Source organism: Bipolaris oryzae (assembly GCF_000523455.1).
Source record: "Bipolaris oryzae ATCC 44560 unplaced genomic scaffold scaffold_97, whole genome shotgun sequence".
In the NCBI taxonomy this organism is placed as follows: Eukaryota; Fungi; Ascomycota; class Dothideomycetes; order Pleosporales; family Pleosporaceae; genus Bipolaris; species Bipolaris oryzae.
Window position 1 is genome coordinate 28849 of NW_006911373.1, and position 16304 is coordinate 45152.

General features: G+C 52.3%; 6 protein-coding genes across 6 annotated transcripts; 1 reads left to right on the forward strand and 5 right to left on the reverse strand.

Moving 5' to 3' along the window:
- Positions 1-1223: 1223 nt before the first annotated feature.
- On the reverse strand, positions 1224-1811 carry COCMIDRAFT_99424 (uncharacterized protein; the record flags this gene model as incomplete). The annotated part of the gene is made up of 1 exon (XM_007691343.1): positions 1224-1811. The coding sequence occupies one exon, from the start codon at positions 1809-1811 to the stop codon at positions 1224-1226; it is 588 nt and encodes a 195-aa protein (XP_007689533.1).
- Positions 1812-2832: 1021 nt separating this feature from the next.
- On the reverse strand, positions 2833-5295 carry COCMIDRAFT_99482 (uncharacterized protein; the record flags this gene model as incomplete). The annotated part of the gene is made up of 3 exons (XM_007691344.1): positions 2833-4180; positions 4231-4833; positions 4889-5295. The coding sequence occupies 3 exons, from the start codon at positions 5293-5295 to the stop codon at positions 2833-2835; spliced, it is 2358 nt and encodes a 785-aa protein (XP_007689534.1).
- A 902-nt stretch (positions 5296-6197) lies between these two features.
- Positions 6198-8816, forward strand: COCMIDRAFT_38152 (uncharacterized protein; the record flags this gene model as incomplete). Its single annotated transcript, XM_007691329.1, has 4 exons — positions 6198-6344; positions 6400-6895; positions 6946-7708; positions 7763-8816. The coding sequence occupies 4 exons, from the start codon at positions 6198-6200 to the stop codon at positions 8814-8816; spliced, it is 2460 nt and encodes an 819-aa protein (XP_007689519.1).
- A 1092-nt stretch (positions 8817-9908) lies between these two features.
- COCMIDRAFT_99493 (uncharacterized protein) lies at positions 9909-11699 on the reverse strand (the record flags this gene model as incomplete). The annotated part of the gene is made up of 1 exon (XM_007691345.1): positions 9909-11699. The coding sequence occupies one exon, from the start codon at positions 11697-11699 to the stop codon at positions 9909-9911; it is 1791 nt and encodes a 596-aa protein (XP_007689535.1).
- A 94-nt stretch (positions 11700-11793) lies between these two features.
- Positions 11794-12444, reverse strand: COCMIDRAFT_38153 (uncharacterized protein; the record flags this gene model as incomplete). The annotated part of the gene is made up of 1 exon (XM_007691330.1): positions 11794-12444. The coding sequence occupies one exon, from the start codon at positions 12442-12444 to the stop codon at positions 11794-11796; it is 651 nt and encodes a 216-aa protein (XP_007689520.1).
- A 1026-nt stretch (positions 12445-13470) lies between these two features.
- Positions 13471-15955, reverse strand: COCMIDRAFT_27634 (uncharacterized protein; the record flags this gene model as incomplete). The annotated part of the gene is made up of 2 exons (XM_007691322.1): positions 13471-15522; positions 15572-15955. 2 exons carry the CDS (start codon positions 15953-15955, stop codon positions 13471-13473), a joined length of 2436 nt encoding a protein of 811 aa, XP_007689512.1.
- Positions 15956-16304: the final 349 nt, after the last annotated feature.

The window sequence follows — 16304 nt, forward strand, 5'->3', positions numbered from 1 at the left end:
TGAAGTGAGAGTGGATGATCAGCCTTGCATTGAATAACGGGGCGTCGCAGGGCAAACAGCCCATCAGATGCTAGTTGCAAGTGTCGTTACTGGAAAAGCTCTACACTACCCATGTATTATATATAAGCGCTAGCGATCCTTTCAACAGATATTGCTGCATGTATATTATCGCTCGTTTATTCGTTTATCTTGGAAGAGGCAGGCGGGAGGCCTAAAATCGGGAAATTGATCTTGATACTAAAACTTCGGGCTATCGACACAGGTACATCAATATTGATTGATGGAATCCGAATTTTCTTGCAACGCTGGTGCTTAACTCTGCTTTCCATGTTACAGACACGAAGACCTCGCATCTATCTCTCAAAATACCAGATCATCAAACGTTCCTGTGTCGTCTTTGAGAACGTTGCACTTGTCTTATACTCGGGTGTATAATAGCAGCAAGTACTAGCACGCTGGCAAATTTACAATGTCAAACCTTAGAATAGTGCAACTTCCCCAACACAACAGCCACATGGCAGTATAATTAGCATATCCGTTGAGGTCCGTACATCTGCAATTCCCTCTAACGACTCCACTAATCAGCAGCCCACATAGTTGCATGCAAGCTTGCAGCAGTGTACACTGTGCCAAGCCACAACCTAATCGCCACAACGTAAAAGTCCAGAGCACGTGTGGCGAATCACCGCCATCGAGAAGCTTCCAGCCACACCTGCACCGCCACAATGACGTCGCCCAACTCATCTATATAGGCACCTTTTGCACCCATCTCTCATCCACCATCCTCTACAACACACCACATCTACATCCTCATCACTAAAAAAACCACACAAATCAAATCCGAAAACAATCGCTACCTCTTCTAAACCAACTAAATAACCAAAATGCCTGTCCCCATGCCTTCAACAACACAACAAACCTCCTCCTCTACCACGGCAGAGACAGCGCAAAACGTGGAAAACCCATCAACACAAAGCGTAGCCAGCGCCACTCAAGCCCAAAAGACCGAGGAGGAAAAGGAAGCAGAACGACGCTACGAAGAAGCAATTGAAGAGGAATACGCAAAGCGCGAAGGCGGAGCTTAAACAACCCTCAACCTATATATAATATTTCTCTCGGCTCAAGATTGCTATGCACATAACCCGCCCTTCTTAAACCAATAAAATTCCCTGATTTCCCTCATTAAAACCAAATCGTCTCCTAACCAAGCAATCCCCAATCCCCTACGTCCCCCCCAACGCCTTCTTCAACACCTCCCCCCTCCTCCCAGGCATATCCATCCCCAACGCCAATTCGTGCCCCCTCTCGCTCATCTTCCCCCACGTCTTCCTCAGAATCCCAATAATCTTGTCCTCATCATGCTCGCGCTCAAACGCCTCAAACTGATCATCCAGGAAAACAAGACACGCCACATCCTCCAGCACCTGCGTCTCCTCGTCTTCCTTTAGGTCCTCTTTCCGTATCAGCGCGCCTACACGCTCCGCATCCACCTCGCTGTACCCTGCCTCCAAGCAGATTTTGGACACGAGCTCCGCCTGCCGTTTTTTCAGAAACGTGCGCCAGGCGTGGTAGCCCGGGCGGGTTTGCGGGTACGACGAGCGGGGCACTTCCCACCGGCGAAAGTGCTGGGCGCGGATTGCGAGACGCAGGGTTTCGGACGCGTTTGGGGCGCGTTGGGAGAGGTACGACGTGCATTTTTGGGCGTAGTGGAGTTCGTAAGGGGTCGAGACGCCGTTCACGTCGACTTTGTTGGGGTCGAGGGCGTGGCCGGCGTCGATGGCGCTGAGCGCGAGGTCGTAGGGTGTTGACATTGCGGGGATGTTGGACTTATTTACAGGTATTGTTTTGGGGAGAAAGGGAGGGGTCAAGAAGGTTCGGGTAGGAGTAGCGAGGTGGCTGGTGTACTATATCGAAATGTGCACGCGGGAATGTAGTAAACCATGTTATCGGGAGTGGGATTTGTTCAATGGGGAGCCGCGCAGAGATAGCGGCGCGGGGTGGGGTTGTGTGTGTGCATGTGCCCCGCGATTTTGTTCAAGTGGGGGGGGATGTCGATTTTGGTCCCTGTCGATCTTATTTGAACACGACAACACATGCAAGGCAAAGAAATATCTCGCTCCTGGTTGGTAGTAATGGACGTTGTTCTAATACTAGTCACTGTTAATAAGCCTAGTATCATGCAACCCTTTCATCACATGTTAAAGATTCGTGAGATATACCACGTGGCAAACATCGTATCTGATTCTAGTTGGCTCCCGCAATCCGGTATTAAAGATAGAAACATATATCCCAAAAAGGGAAATATGGAAAACAGTATTGATTGCTGACATGTTACGCACGTCATACACCGTCAAATCGTCTATTCGTGCGGTCCCGCTCCGTTATTTCCTGCGGCATGTACTTCTGTGTGACATCCGCCGGACACTAGTCCCAGACTTTAGTCCGCCGCGCCCCTATTGCGGCACGCACATGCTTGTATGTATACGCAATCGTACTAAAATCATCGTCCACTACCCTTGAGATTGTCCAGGGTCATTGCAGAAGGCCCATCGCGCGGGGAATTTTTTCTTTTCTCATCCCTTGCGTTCATCTCCGCTCCTTTCTCCGGGTGACATGCCTCTCTCCCGTTTTCCCCACTAGTTGCACAAGCAAGACGCTAGCCATACAGCCGAACCGTCCAGCCAGTTACACGTGGAGAACGTCGGTCTTGATCGGCGAAAATAGCAGGCACATGCATGCTATGTCGGCAGAAGCTCTACATGAAGGGCAGTCGACTAGTCTAGATAAGTTTTTTTTCTACTGGATAAGCTCGCCCCAATGGTCTTATGCGATTCAGCTCCAGTTATCGGGTGAGCTCTGGCCCCAGGAGCCGCTGTTCTGTTGCGGCATAGATGGCGGTACTTGGAAGTAACTATTGGGGTCTGAGTGTTGCTGGTCTTGCTGAACCCAGCCATTACTCGTGTCATGCGCAGGCGACGAGGATGCCACAGGACTACGGCCTCGGTTTGTATTTACTGGTATACCGGGTCCGTAGACCATTGCCCTTCTTGTCTGGCCACCCGAAGGTTGTGGTAGCTCAGGCACTGGCTGAGGAGATGGGGTCGCCCATGTCTGTTGGCTTGGGCTGGCATCGTATGCCATACCATGCTGCTGCGGACTCTGCCCAGAGCCATCATATGAGTTATTGTATGAAAGTGAGCTGGTGTAGGGACTGGACTGCTGAGGAAAGAGACTGGGCGGTGTCGCTGGCAGATTGGAATACACCAGCTGCGGCGGTTGCGGCGACAGAGATGGCATTGATCCCCATTGCGGAGAGTAAGTCGTTGGCGCTGCCTGGCTGCGCTGATGAAGCTGTGCTGAAAGAGACGCTGATTCGCGTTGGAATCGGTCGCGCCAGTGTATGAAACCAAATCTTAGTCCGAACCTAGAGAGTAGCGTCGTGTAATCGTTGAGCGCATTGATGGCTCGGGTAGTCGGGTCTAAGGGCAGTGACTGTCCTTCTGCCGGAGATGGACTAGGGAAGGGGGGTGCATTGACCTGCGTGGGTGGGGCGAGGGGATCTTCCGACTCCACTTGTGTACCCGTTGCCGGTGCAGGAGGTACCGCCGGTCTCGCATCGAGGATGACCTCGAGATTTCGCGATAAAACGTCGACGAATTGGCGACCGGTCATGTATGCCCGCATGGCATCGTAATATGTCACTGGTGGCTTGACAGTGTGGGAAGGCTTGTCCAAGACGGCAAGGAGGTTGGTCGCGTAGGCGATGCAATGCTCAAAGATTAGGCGCTGGGCATATTCGTGGATATGGGGTATACGCGGGTTGGGCGATAGAATGTAGACATAGCTGTAGAGCAACTCTAGTTCGAAGAAAGACTTGACTGCCGGTAATGTACTCTGCGGCATATCTTGGAACCAGTCGGCCATCCTGTTGTACTGCTTCCAGATGTACTGATAAGGGTCTGGCCAGGGCTCGCGTCCGGACTGGAACAGGTCCATGTACCACTCTGACTGGATCTCGCGAATCTTGAATAGATCAATGGCAGCATCGAATGATTGCTGGAAGAGGTGCGACTGGGGAGACGAGTATTTTGGCGACATGGGCGTGCTGTAAAAAGGGAAGGCTACGTTTGCTGCCTCATCTGAGAAGGAGAAGGCGCGCGTTTGGACGAGTGAAGTGGATCTGCATGCAAATCAGTATGAAGGATATAGGGTGACCATGTGCATGTTTACCTGTCTAATGAGTACACACACCAGTATACCCGTCGCCGCAGTTCTAGTTTTGTGCGGGATATAGCTACGTTCTTGGAGGGGTCCTGGTGGATGCCGAGGTCGACCATGGCTCTGGAAGCCGCGCCTACGAGTGTCCAGCTGTCGAAGTGATGAGGGTCCATTGTGGCGTATATGGTCCAGAGAACGAGAGCTTGGATGCTGGCAATGTATCCCGGATGGAGAACATCTTCGGCATTTTCGAGTGCAGCAATCATGTGTCCCACTGCATCTGTGTAATGATTGTCTCCCCTGGATTCTGATTGGGAGAGACAGGCAATGGCCAGGACCATGCGCACACACCATCGGTCCCATGGAGTGGAGTTGTTTCCCTGCTGATAGACGGCCTCGACAGACGAATAGAGGGTGGCTTCTTCAAAGATGGGCCAAAGGGTAAAGACGTTGTTGAGATAGTGTTGGATGAGCGGAGTGGCTGCGAACCTTGGAGGAAGCGGCTTGATCAAGTCACCCGATAAAGGCTCTTTTGTGCTGGCAGATCTGATAAGGCGAGCGTACGACATTTCCGTCGTGAAGCCATAAAAGTCTCTTGCAGTAGCATTGACGGCGCTGGTTGGAGAGTCAGCAGCGGCTTTGGATGGGCATCTCAATGGGCAGCACTCACAGAAGGCCAAAGTCGGACACCAGATCGTCAATCTCGGAAGCCTCTCTCTGTCTCGCCGCACGCTGGCTGACGGGCTTGGCCGCCTTTAGGGTGTCGGTGGAAGCCCTGCGTGGAGTGGAGTCGTCGGACGTGTCCTGCATGATGATAACCGAAGACTTTCTCCTTGCTCTTGCTTCCTGGATCTTCTTCTCCAACCTCTCGACTCTCGACTCGAGGGTAGCGACATAGCTGCGTTCCTTGCCCCTGGCAAACTGGTCGTTGGTGCTTGAGCATTCCGAGGCGCGATTGGACTTTTCACAGGCAGTGCAGGCGGGCAATTTGCCGTCGCACTTTACTTTTGCAGCACGGCACCGAGAGCAGGCGGCGACGGGCCTGCTCACGCGGAGCAATGGGGTCTCAAGGACCATTGGTGCAGAGATGTGGAATGGGCAAGCAGCAGTGTTGGGGCATGAGAGGTTGCAAGGGAGGTCAGTTGGAGAGAGAGAGGGGCTAGCTCGGACGTGGGGCGATACGTCAAGGCCCGACTGGGCACGAGTGGTCGAGGTGTGGATGGTGATGAGACAGGGCAAGACGAGACGGCAGTGAGCACAGGCACAGGCGGCGGGCTCGGTGCAATCCCAATGCAAGCGGACAGGCTAGCGCAGGGAAGAGGCAGGAGAGCCAGTGTCGCGTGGGAAGGGTGGGGATGCGGTGCTGGGGGGGGGGGTGAGGGCAGTGTATGGTGCTCAGACGAGATAGCGTGGTGTTGAGCAGTGACCTCGCCACGGGTAGGGCAGCGGGCAGCTCAGGCTTGTACCGGACGGGGCATAAGAGCCGCCTATTGCGACAGTTGGTATTGCGGGCTGACAGATGACATGAGGGCCGTGGATTGGATGGCCACGATGGCGCTGGCTGTGAGGTTCGAGGCCTACCGGTGGCGGTGCCGCAGCCTGCCCTTCCCTAGTAGACGAGGCTACACTGTGTACCCACCCCCATGCGGAGCCCTGGTTCCTTTTGCCCGTCCTTGCACTTGTTCTGCTTCTGCTTCTGCTTCTGCAAGCACTGGCTCCGACGTTGGTATTGGTACTTACTATTGGCCCTGGCATTGGCATTGGCACAGGCACAGGCACTGGCACTGGAACACAACAGGAAGCACATCATCACCCTCGCCGCCGCAGCACCATCTCCGGCCATGGCCGTGCACGCTCGCCCTCTCCCCACATGCCAGGCCGAAGAACAATCATAAACACTGCGCCCTCGTCGCTATCCTTGCCTCCGGCCCCCTCTCTGCTGCTGTGTCTGCCCGGACGGTGAGAGTGAAAGAGCAGCCATGGACGCCGCCTCGACTGCCATACAGACAAGCACCGAAGCCGCCCCGCACCCGCCCGAAGACACCACCTCCACCTCCACCTCCACCACCGCTGGTTCCCAGTCCCGTATAGCACATACACTGACGGCCTGCTGTCGCTGCCGTACTGTGAGCATGCCTCCTCCCTAGTGAAATCCATAGTGCCAAGCTGACACGTCTCCAGCGCAAAACACGTTGCGACCCTGGCCTCCCCCGGTGCGGGCCCTGTGAGCGCACAAACTCACACTGCGAGTACTACGACCCTGCCAAAGGCCGCAAGATACCCCGCAATTATGTTGTACACTTGCAGCAAAAAGTCCGTGAACTCGAGAAGCAGCTGGCTGATCTCGAGCGAGACGATGCCGAACCCGACCCTGAGGATGTCATGCGCGGGGCCGCCACTGTGCGCGTCCAGGACTCGGACGAGTCAAAGTTTCTAGGCCCCTCGAGCGGCATCACCATTACGCGCCTCGTTATGCAGCTGGCCAAGCAGTTTACAGAGTCCAAGAGCATCTCCGAGATTGTACCACACTCGCGCGCAAAGGACATCAAAGACACCTTTACCCAAGAAGACCAGCGGCCCACGTCCAAGATATACCCCATGGTTAGTGATGTAGCGGCAGAGGAGCTGCCCAACAGGGAACTCACCAACCTGCTTGTTGAGCTCTTCTACTGCAAAGGCACGTTGTTCTTTCCTTTTGACAAGCCTGCATAAGCTAACTCCTGATAGTGCACCCCATGTACCCCCTCTTCCACGAGCCCACGTTTACAAAGGACGTCGACGATGTTTACAATGGCTCAACAGACCCTTATCAGAACTACTGCCTGCGCATGGTAATTGCCATCAGCCTGCAGAAAATGGACACGCAATGGGTTGGCCTGGCCGACAGCTACTATCTTGCAGCCCTCAAGTACTTTGAAGCCGCCATCAAGCCCATGAATCTTAAGACGCTGCAGTGTTTTGGTCTTGTAGCTGGCTACTCTCTTCTGACGCCTACGAGAACCGCCGTTTACTACATCATTGGTCTCGGCGTGCGGCTGTGTCAAGCATTGGGCTTGCACGAAGAGAAGACCATTTCCATGGGTCCGGGTGGGCGCTCAGCAGATCCCCTGGAAGTCGACATGCGCAGGCGTCTATTCTGGAGTATCCTTACCATGGACTATGGACTATCACACAGTCTAGGCCGACCCGCTCACTTTGCCACGCGGCGCGAACACATTGACGTACAATTTGGAGAGCTTGTCGACGATTGCTACATTACTAGAGAAGGAATCAAGCCTGCGCCCCAGGCATCGCTCAAAAAATGGATCGGCCAACACTTTTACAAGATGCGCTTGTTACAGCTTGAAATACGTAAGATGTTGTACCAAAAGAAGAAACCCGAACCCAAAGATGACCAGCACCCCTGGTTTGCTCAGATGCAAGCAAAGATTGAAGCCTGGCGAGACACGAGTCCAGAAATGGACGGCGGCTCGGGCTTGAACAAGGTTTGGTATGTACCCCCCCCTCCACATGGAATACACGCCAATGCTTACTTACCATGCAGGTTCATTGGACGATACAACACCATGGTCGTATTCATGTACCGCCCATCCCCACAAGTCCCTCGGCCGTCGGTCGATGCTGCCATGCGCTGCTTCGATGCATGCCGGTACAACATCTACATGACCATGAAGCAGATTGAGACCAAGAGCGTAGACGTCACTTGGATCTTTACCCAATCCATTTTCATGTGCATCAACACTATGCTCTGGACCCTGTCTTACTCCCATGTACGAAAACACCACAGTCGGGAAGAGGTCGAAGGCCATCTCGTAGTCGCCATGGAGTCGATCAAACAGGCATCCGAACGATGGCCCGGCGTCGAGTCCGCTATTGGCCTGTACCACAACCTGATTAGTGCATGCATGAAGATCTTCGACAAAGACGGCGACGTCCCAATCTCGGCTAGCTCACCATCCGATACTGCTTCGGTAGCAAATGGCAACGTAGATGGTATCAATCGGTCACGAACTACAAGCCCAGCAACAGCGTCCACGGCATCGGTGGGCACACCGTCCGACAGGGTGACAGCACCATTCGGCTACATACCAAGCAATCAACCGCTCTTCAACTTTGGCAATGGACAGGCGAATGCACCCGCTCCATTCTCCAGCGCGCCCAGTGTGCAGCAGACTGACTTGCACTCATCGCCCCAACAGCCTCCATCCATGGCATACAATGATATGAGCCCGAAAACGTCGGTCGATTCCACCATCCCCATTTACACTCACCCACCCACCACACAATTCAATTCGCTACCTACAACCTTTGCCGAGCTACCCCAATGGAACCCGACTTTTACCATGCCGTCTCAAGACAACTACAACATGCCCATGGCCTCACCTTTCTACAACGAATCGTATGCGGCCAATCAGGGCTACGAAATGGCGGATTATCTTAACCCAGCCTGGAGCCAAGACTCTAGAGGGACGGGACTGAATCAGCAACAGCAGATGGAGCTGATGCACGATTTTGAGATGAACGAGTCCAAGAACATTGAGATGATGATAGAACAGAGCCACCAGCTCTTCCGGCCCCCGCAGCTGCATAACTATTGAATCAACACAAAGTACCGTTGATGAACTCGACATGCACATTTTACGCGTTACGAAGAGCATGTAGACCTGACCCACTGGGCTATGAACACGAACAAAAGCGCGATACCAACGTCTACCAGGAGTAGGCGTGTGGAATCTGCACAATCTTGGTCTGGGTGGATGAACTTACATCCGTCTTGGCAAATCGTCCCTAACCAGTCGGTTTTGTAGATCCCCCTAGCCAATTCGTGTTGAAGCTGCTCAGAATGGGCAACTCCGATACCTTCTAGGAAAGATATTCATTGATTCGGGAACTCAATTTTTTCCCTGTGACATCTTTCCGAGGTTCTTCGGCACGTGTCACTAGTGACCGGAAGAAACCTCGCTTAGATAAGGTCGCTTCGCGAGTCGTGCACCGTTGTTTATCGGGCTTGAAGCGTCGCCAAAACCTCGGTAAGTCTGGAGACACTAAAAGCTTGTGTCCACCACGAGTCAGGAGGGGGAGTCATGTACGGACCCAGACTCGGAACGAGGCGAAGAGGATACTAGCGGTGGCACCCAAGGTAACGGCCGTAATGGTTCGAGGATGTGATCAGTCCTGGACGTCTTAGGCACCGTTTCTGGACCATGTGGATTTTGACACGTCTTGGTACACCTCTAATATCACGACACATATTACATGCAGCGTTGTTTCAGAGGCGGCTAGGGTCTTGGTGAGGACGAGCTACATGTTGTACTACTTATTGCTACATGTATACACGACAAGATGACGGAATGTAGAATGTGAAAGTGAAGACTTTGATATTCTACATGTGCTTATACTTAGCTCAGCTGGCTTGAGTCAATCCCTCTCGTCCGGCAAATACCGTACAAACCATCGATACATCATATATGTCTGTTCCCTTATAAGAAAATGCTCATGCTTAACGACACGACGACTACCGGATAAACGTAGCAATCATCGTTACCCCGACCCATCAAAACGATAAATAAAACAAGAAACAAGACCATGAATCCCCCCCCCTTCCTTGCAAAACTCTCTGGCCTCTCCCTCATCCATCCCGCAAGCCCGAAGGAAAACGAAACTGAAAAAAAGAAAGGATCAATCACTTCCTAACCCCCTCCTAACCTCTCAAACTCCCCCTCAACCCACTCCATCAACCGCCCACCCACCTCCTCAACACCCACGTCCTCACCCCACTCTGCGCAAACCCTCCTCAGCACCCCATACACCCAATTCCCGCCCCGCATAATCGTAACATGCTCCCAATCATATATCTTGGGGCGATTCTCCTGCAAGTCATCGACGAGATCGAGAAGGGTGAAATCAGGCGTGATAGCATAGTCTTCGAGGATGTTTTCGACTGCGATTACGGCGCCGGTGTGGAAGAGGGGGAGGGAGCGTGGGGTTAGTCGGGGGAAGCGGGGAAAGGATAGGGTTGGTTGTGCTACGGTGGATGATGGGATGTGGGAAGAGGAATGGCGGGTGGATGCGAAGGCGGCGAGTGCGCGTGTTGTGGGAGAGGGGGATGGCGATGGGGAAGAGGAGGAGGAAGAGGATGGTGAGATGGAGATGGTGGGACCGGAAGGAGCTGTGGTTGGTGGGGGTGGGTTGGGAGATGAAGGGGGGGAAGAGAAGGAAGATGAGCCCGAGGAGATGTAGATGGGAGCGTCTCGAGGCGGGGGTGGCGGCGTGGCGGGAGGTGGTAAAGAAGAGGTTGTTGGAGGGGAAGGAAGGGGTTGGTCTGCGGTGACAGGTCGCTCGACTATATCGCCCTCTGGGTCTCTTCGTTCGTCTGGCGCCGATGTGACATCTTCCGTATGCGAGTCGCGGTTGAAGAGTTCAGCGAATATACGTGATGCTCTGGCTTGTACTGAAAGCTTAGGAAGACTGAGGCTGGGGATGGGGACACTGATGTTTACACGCGGCTCTATTGGTTGTGCTGGCAGTGGAAAGATAGTTTCGTTGCGCAGAGGCGATGGAGAAGGTATTTTTCTGGGCCTTCCTCTGCCTCGTCCTCGTCCTCGTCCTCCTCGCATGGGGGCGGGTTCACTGGCTGCACGTAGTGCTCGACTTCTTGTTACGGGCCCTGCTGATTGACTGGCCACACTTGATGCTCGTTCTGGCGTTGGCAACTTGGGAAGATTGGGCCTGGTATTGGAGACATGGCGGCGTGGAAGTAGATCTCCTACAGTGGCTGACAGCGGGGGAAGGTTGTGAGACGATGATGCTGCTTCTGGGCGGAAAGGTGCTAGTGTAATGTACTCCCTGGCTTCTCCTTCCACAGAGTTGGCTACACCTGGTGCCCCTGCTTGGTTTGGCAACTGAGGAAATCTGCGGTTGGGAAATGCGGCTCCTGGGGGTGGAGGTGGCACTTCTATCGATGGCAGTGACGTAGGAAGGTTGGAAGAGATGGCGAGGTCACTGCGGCTTGAAAGTAGTCTTTCTAACTGTCGTATCGACTCGGGAATGTTGGGAGAGACGAACAGATCTTTGGGAATTCGAAGCCTTGCTTTTGCTGAAGCGGGAAGATTAGAACTGAGAAACTGGGATTCGCGGCGTGGAGGCGATGGTGGTGGTGGAGGAGGCGGGGCAGGAGGCAGTGATGCTGTATCTGTTGCTTCCTTGTCTCGTCTACCCTGTTCCACAGACTTCTTGAGTAGACGCGGTGCTCTTGTTTGTGCTGGTGGCGTAGGTACTCCTGGTGCTCCAGCTTTGGTGAGTGATTTGGATTGGGTGACACTGGCTTGCGTACCACATGGCTCCTGTGCATTGGACGTGTTCGAGCAATTGGCCCTCTTGAACAAGAAGTCGTCGACTGGTGTGGCACTGCCGGCAGTGTAGCCGTCTGAGAAATGGACTCTCTTCGCGTTGCGAGTTGGTTGTTCGATTGTATAACCCATGGTAGATGGAGTGTCTGTAGAAGGTAACTCTATACTGGTCGTAAGTGATCTGTTGGATCTGCTGCGAGTCTTGAGTATGTTAGCCTTGAACAGTTCAAGAAGATCGTCGGGGGATGGGAACAGATACGCCTAACAACTTGTTGCTATCACCTATAATTGGAACACGCAATTTGACAATCAAGGAGGGTGAAGCGTCTGTTGGTTCCTTCGTCTCAGGAACATTCTCGGGGGGTCCGTGAAAATGACGCTTCGAATCTCTCCCATGTGTATCGGTGTTCAAATGCGCGCGGCGCTTCCGAAGCTGCCTCGCTTCGACTGCGTCCGCGACCATTGACCGTTCCAAAGTCACTGATCTCGAGCGTCGGCCCCTTGCAGAGGCAGCAGGCCGACGCTCGAGATCAGACTCGGAACTTGGTGATGGCTCAAGCGTGGGCTCCGTCGCATCGGCTGGAGTGCTTGTCTTTGTCTGAAGTGGTGGCGTGGGCCGAGCATCCTTTTCCTTATACACGAGTGCAATTGTTTCCAATGCATCGCGAAGGAATGTGACAAAGGGCGGCGTCTTGCTGGTCGCTTCGAAGACGCCGGACTTGAAGGCTTTGTCACATACTTGAAGGGCTCGGGCTTGAAGGTCAGCCGGGAGGTCTTTGCCGATTGCGATGGCGTATCTGCGTTTGAGTAGTTGTCCTTTGGCCTCGTTATCGCTTAGAGTGCCCTCCCTGATCGCTGTCAGCAATTTGTCATCCATTGCTCCTTGCAATGAGGCTCGAGAGGTCGAGCGGCGAGAGGTCGATGGATGGTGTTGGAGAGGAAAAGGTATAAATGAGAGTGTAAACACCTCTATATATACTGTGTGGGGGATCTTAGCGAGGACAACAGACTGCAAACGGACTTGCTTACCATGCAGTGAAAGCGAAGGACGCTACGCTAAAACCCTACAGTGGTGAATGCGAGATGGACACTCTATAATTGCAGCCGAGAGCTATGAAATACAAGCTTCATTTTTTCAAGTAGCCGAATACCCATACCAGGAATTCGAACAGATGTCCTTCGAACTGTAGATATTTGTCCCGTACTTTAGTAAGTATCTGCTTTCGCCAGAATATCACGCATGTGGCGTGGCGTAGTCATAGCTACGCGTTTGCAATCTCTTATCACGGCAAAGACCAACCCGTTTGACGTCATTTCAAAGCGAAGGCAGCTAGGTATGACTCTAATATACTGTTTGACAGTTAATCAAAATACTTGGAGAAAGCATGCACGTGAGCTCAGGAGGGTGAGTCTATCTTCACAGGGACTGGACTGTATGTGCGATCTCACAACCAACACAGTCTTTAAACTACGTACCATTGAAAGCTATATTAGGTTTTCTGTATGAGTTTTGAATGACTGCGCAGAGAGTCCTTTGTTGTTGGTCGATATCCTGAAGATGTACCAAATCCGTAACTCACTGCTCCCGATACGCGATTGGTCAGCCACTCACTTCAATATCGAGTCTGAGGCAGCAAGCTATATCATGTGCCGCACACCCCTCCAGAGTGAGATCAATGCGAACAGTCAAAAACAAATTACTTTCATCATTAATCATTTTTTAAGAGCCGAGTCTAAGTGCATACCAGCATGAGTTCCGTACTCCACGAATCCTCACTGACGCGAAAAATCTATCACTAAAAACACCAAAACGCCTATTGATGCCAGACGCCACCGCTAATTTCTAAGCTATTGAAGCATATGACATGAGTGAAAGAATACAAAAAAAAGAAAAATGAGTGATCTACACCACTTCACCTACTTGAGGAGTCGCGGACCGATCACTGAGGGAGCAGATTGTCCGTGCCTCCCGCATATCAGCCTTCTTCGCATCCCTCACTGCTGCGTCAACGGCGTCGTGAAGGTCAAGATGAAAAAACGGTCTATCAACACCGTACATGGGCTCGAAGCGCTTCTTCTTACCTGAGCTGCTTATATGGATCTGTGTCTCACTTGACTCAACGACTTCTTTGCACGACTCTTCATCTCGGACACTAGCGCTCCTCTGCACAATCTCCATCTCTTTGCGCTCTTCATCTGTCGCACCAGCCAGACTTGTAGTGACCGTATAGGCAGGACACCAGTTACTCATGCTGTTGACGTTTGTGGTTGCAGGAAACCCGAAGCCCGCAAACGAAAGCGCTTTGCGTGTCCATCGGTTGTGTACGCCGGCGAAGTGCCACTCGACCAAACCAGGTGCTGCATACCGGTCCAGAGTATCGCGCAAGCCTTTCAAGCCGTCGATGCTGGTTATGTCGAGGATGTTGACGGTGGAAAAGTCGAGGACTACCGCTCGTAGAACTGGCAGTGAAGCAGACTTTTGTATGAGCCTCTCGGTAGGTGGAGCGTCGCACCAAAGGCGGTCATGATCACTAATGCCGTCGTCTGTTTGCGTTCGGCGGGTGTGTGACTTGATATAAGAGGTCAGATAGTCGATGTGGTAGGCCTGATTGATATAATTGAAGTTCTCGCTGAAGCGGTAGATGAAAACACCTGGGTATGCGGGTTCGATGGTGATGTTCGGATTGTGGTTGTCTTTCACGTCGTAGGGAATGTAGACCTGGCGCATTCCTTCAACATGTTCAACGTGACTAACCACCGGGACGTCAAGTGTTTCCGCTGAAGATACTCGATCGCAGGGTAGATCTTCTTGCACAATGCGTGTCACTCCGACTGAGCCGCGGAACTTGCCTGGGCTCTTTGCCATGCGCAATAGAAGCATGGCGAAGGAAAGACCGACGGTTACATAGATGGCTGTCTCGAGATTGGTGAAGAAGGCGATGACAACACCACATACCCAGATGAAGAGTTCGAATGGGGATAGTTGATAATATTTGTGCAAGTCCTTTGGGCCTTTGATCAAATCAACTGTAGAGTGGATAATGATACCGGCGAGTGCTGCGTTAGGGATGTAGTGGAAGACTGCAGTAAGCGCGTACAGTGCTAGTACCAATACTAATGCGCTGAAGACTCCAGAGAGTGGTGTTCGCACTGCTGCTTTGGACAACACAGCAGAAGCACCAAATGACCCAGTACAAACATAGCCACCGACAAATGGACTAAGAAGATTGGCGGCGCCTTGTGCAATCATCTCTTGGGAGGGGATGACGGTGTAGTTGTGCTGGCGACCAAAGCTCTTCGCAATAGCGATGTGTTCGACAATGAGGATGATGATCATAGCAGGCAGTTCAGAGGCAACAATCCCGAAAAGTTCGCCATTCATTGGCGGTACGCCAGCATGACTAAAGCCTTTCTCGATGCGGCCGACAATACGAAACTTTTCTTTTCCTGTAGGCGTTCTTCGGTTGACCAGCCAGCTGACAAGGGTGTAGAGCAGTACGGTAAAGGCAAGACGCAAAGAGGATATAAGGGACCACATCTTCTTTCTCCGTGGCTGTCGTACCTCCATCTTAGCGCAAGTGTTCTTGATGAGATACAAGAGGATGATAGATGTAATGCCGATAGCTGCATCGAGTTGTGCGCGAGGTAAACTCTTTAAAAAGTTGACGTACACCTTGTATGGAGACTCGCGCGTGTTTATGCCCTTCACGCCCATCAATGTCGGCAGCTGAGTTGAGATGATAGTGATGCTTGCTGATGTGATAAAGGCCGAGATAGGTATGTAAGGTATGAATTCAATGATGAAGCCAAGACGGAGAAAACCAAAGGCGAGCAAGATGGCACCAGCTAAGAAGCTTATGGCATGGGCCACTTCCTCCGGCTTGTACTTTCCCGGATGCGAGGTCTCAACCTTGCTAACAGCACTACCAATTAGGAGTGAGCCAACGGCAGTAGTCTACACTTGGGTCAGATACTGAAATGCTGAGATGGAGAATTTGACTCACGCCTATGACAATGTCTCTTGAAGTGCCGAATATCCAGTATAGACATGCACCTGTAAAGGTAGTGTAGAGACCAAACGCAGGTGATAAGCGAGCAAGCAATGCATATGCTACTCCCTGGGGAACGACGACAAGACCCACAGTGATTCCAGCAATGGCATCGCCAGCTAGCCAATGTAGGTTGTACCTTCTGATCCAGCGCGCACTCGGAAATACTTGACGAAAATACTCAGCCACGCCATGTGATGTAGGAACAAACTCGCGAAACCATTCTGCCACTGATGGATCTTCTTCAATGTATGTTTCTCCAATAGCTTCGGAGGCGATATTCTTGAATGTTTCCGTATGTGTGCTACGGTCCTCGGAAAAGGTTGGTAACAGTTTCATCGTTCAGATCTTGAGAATGTACTGAAGCGCTCAGAAGAGACGGGAGTTATTGAAAAAAAGGATATTCTGCTTGCGCAAGCACGTATAAGGGACGTAATAGTAGTTGTTCTTGAGGAAGTAGCGTCGGGCTAGAGCATATACATGTGCTCTGTAGGATCCCAGGAGTGATGCAATGGCTATGAACAACATGGGGAAACTGTGCAGATTATGAGGTTACCGATACTGGCGTGTCATACAGCTATCTGCACGCTCTTTACGCAAAATCTTATCCACTCTCATGCGTTTGTACCTTGAGCATTTGGCCGACGAGCCGAGAGGCCGGGCGAGAGGCCTTGGCGGCATCGACGCA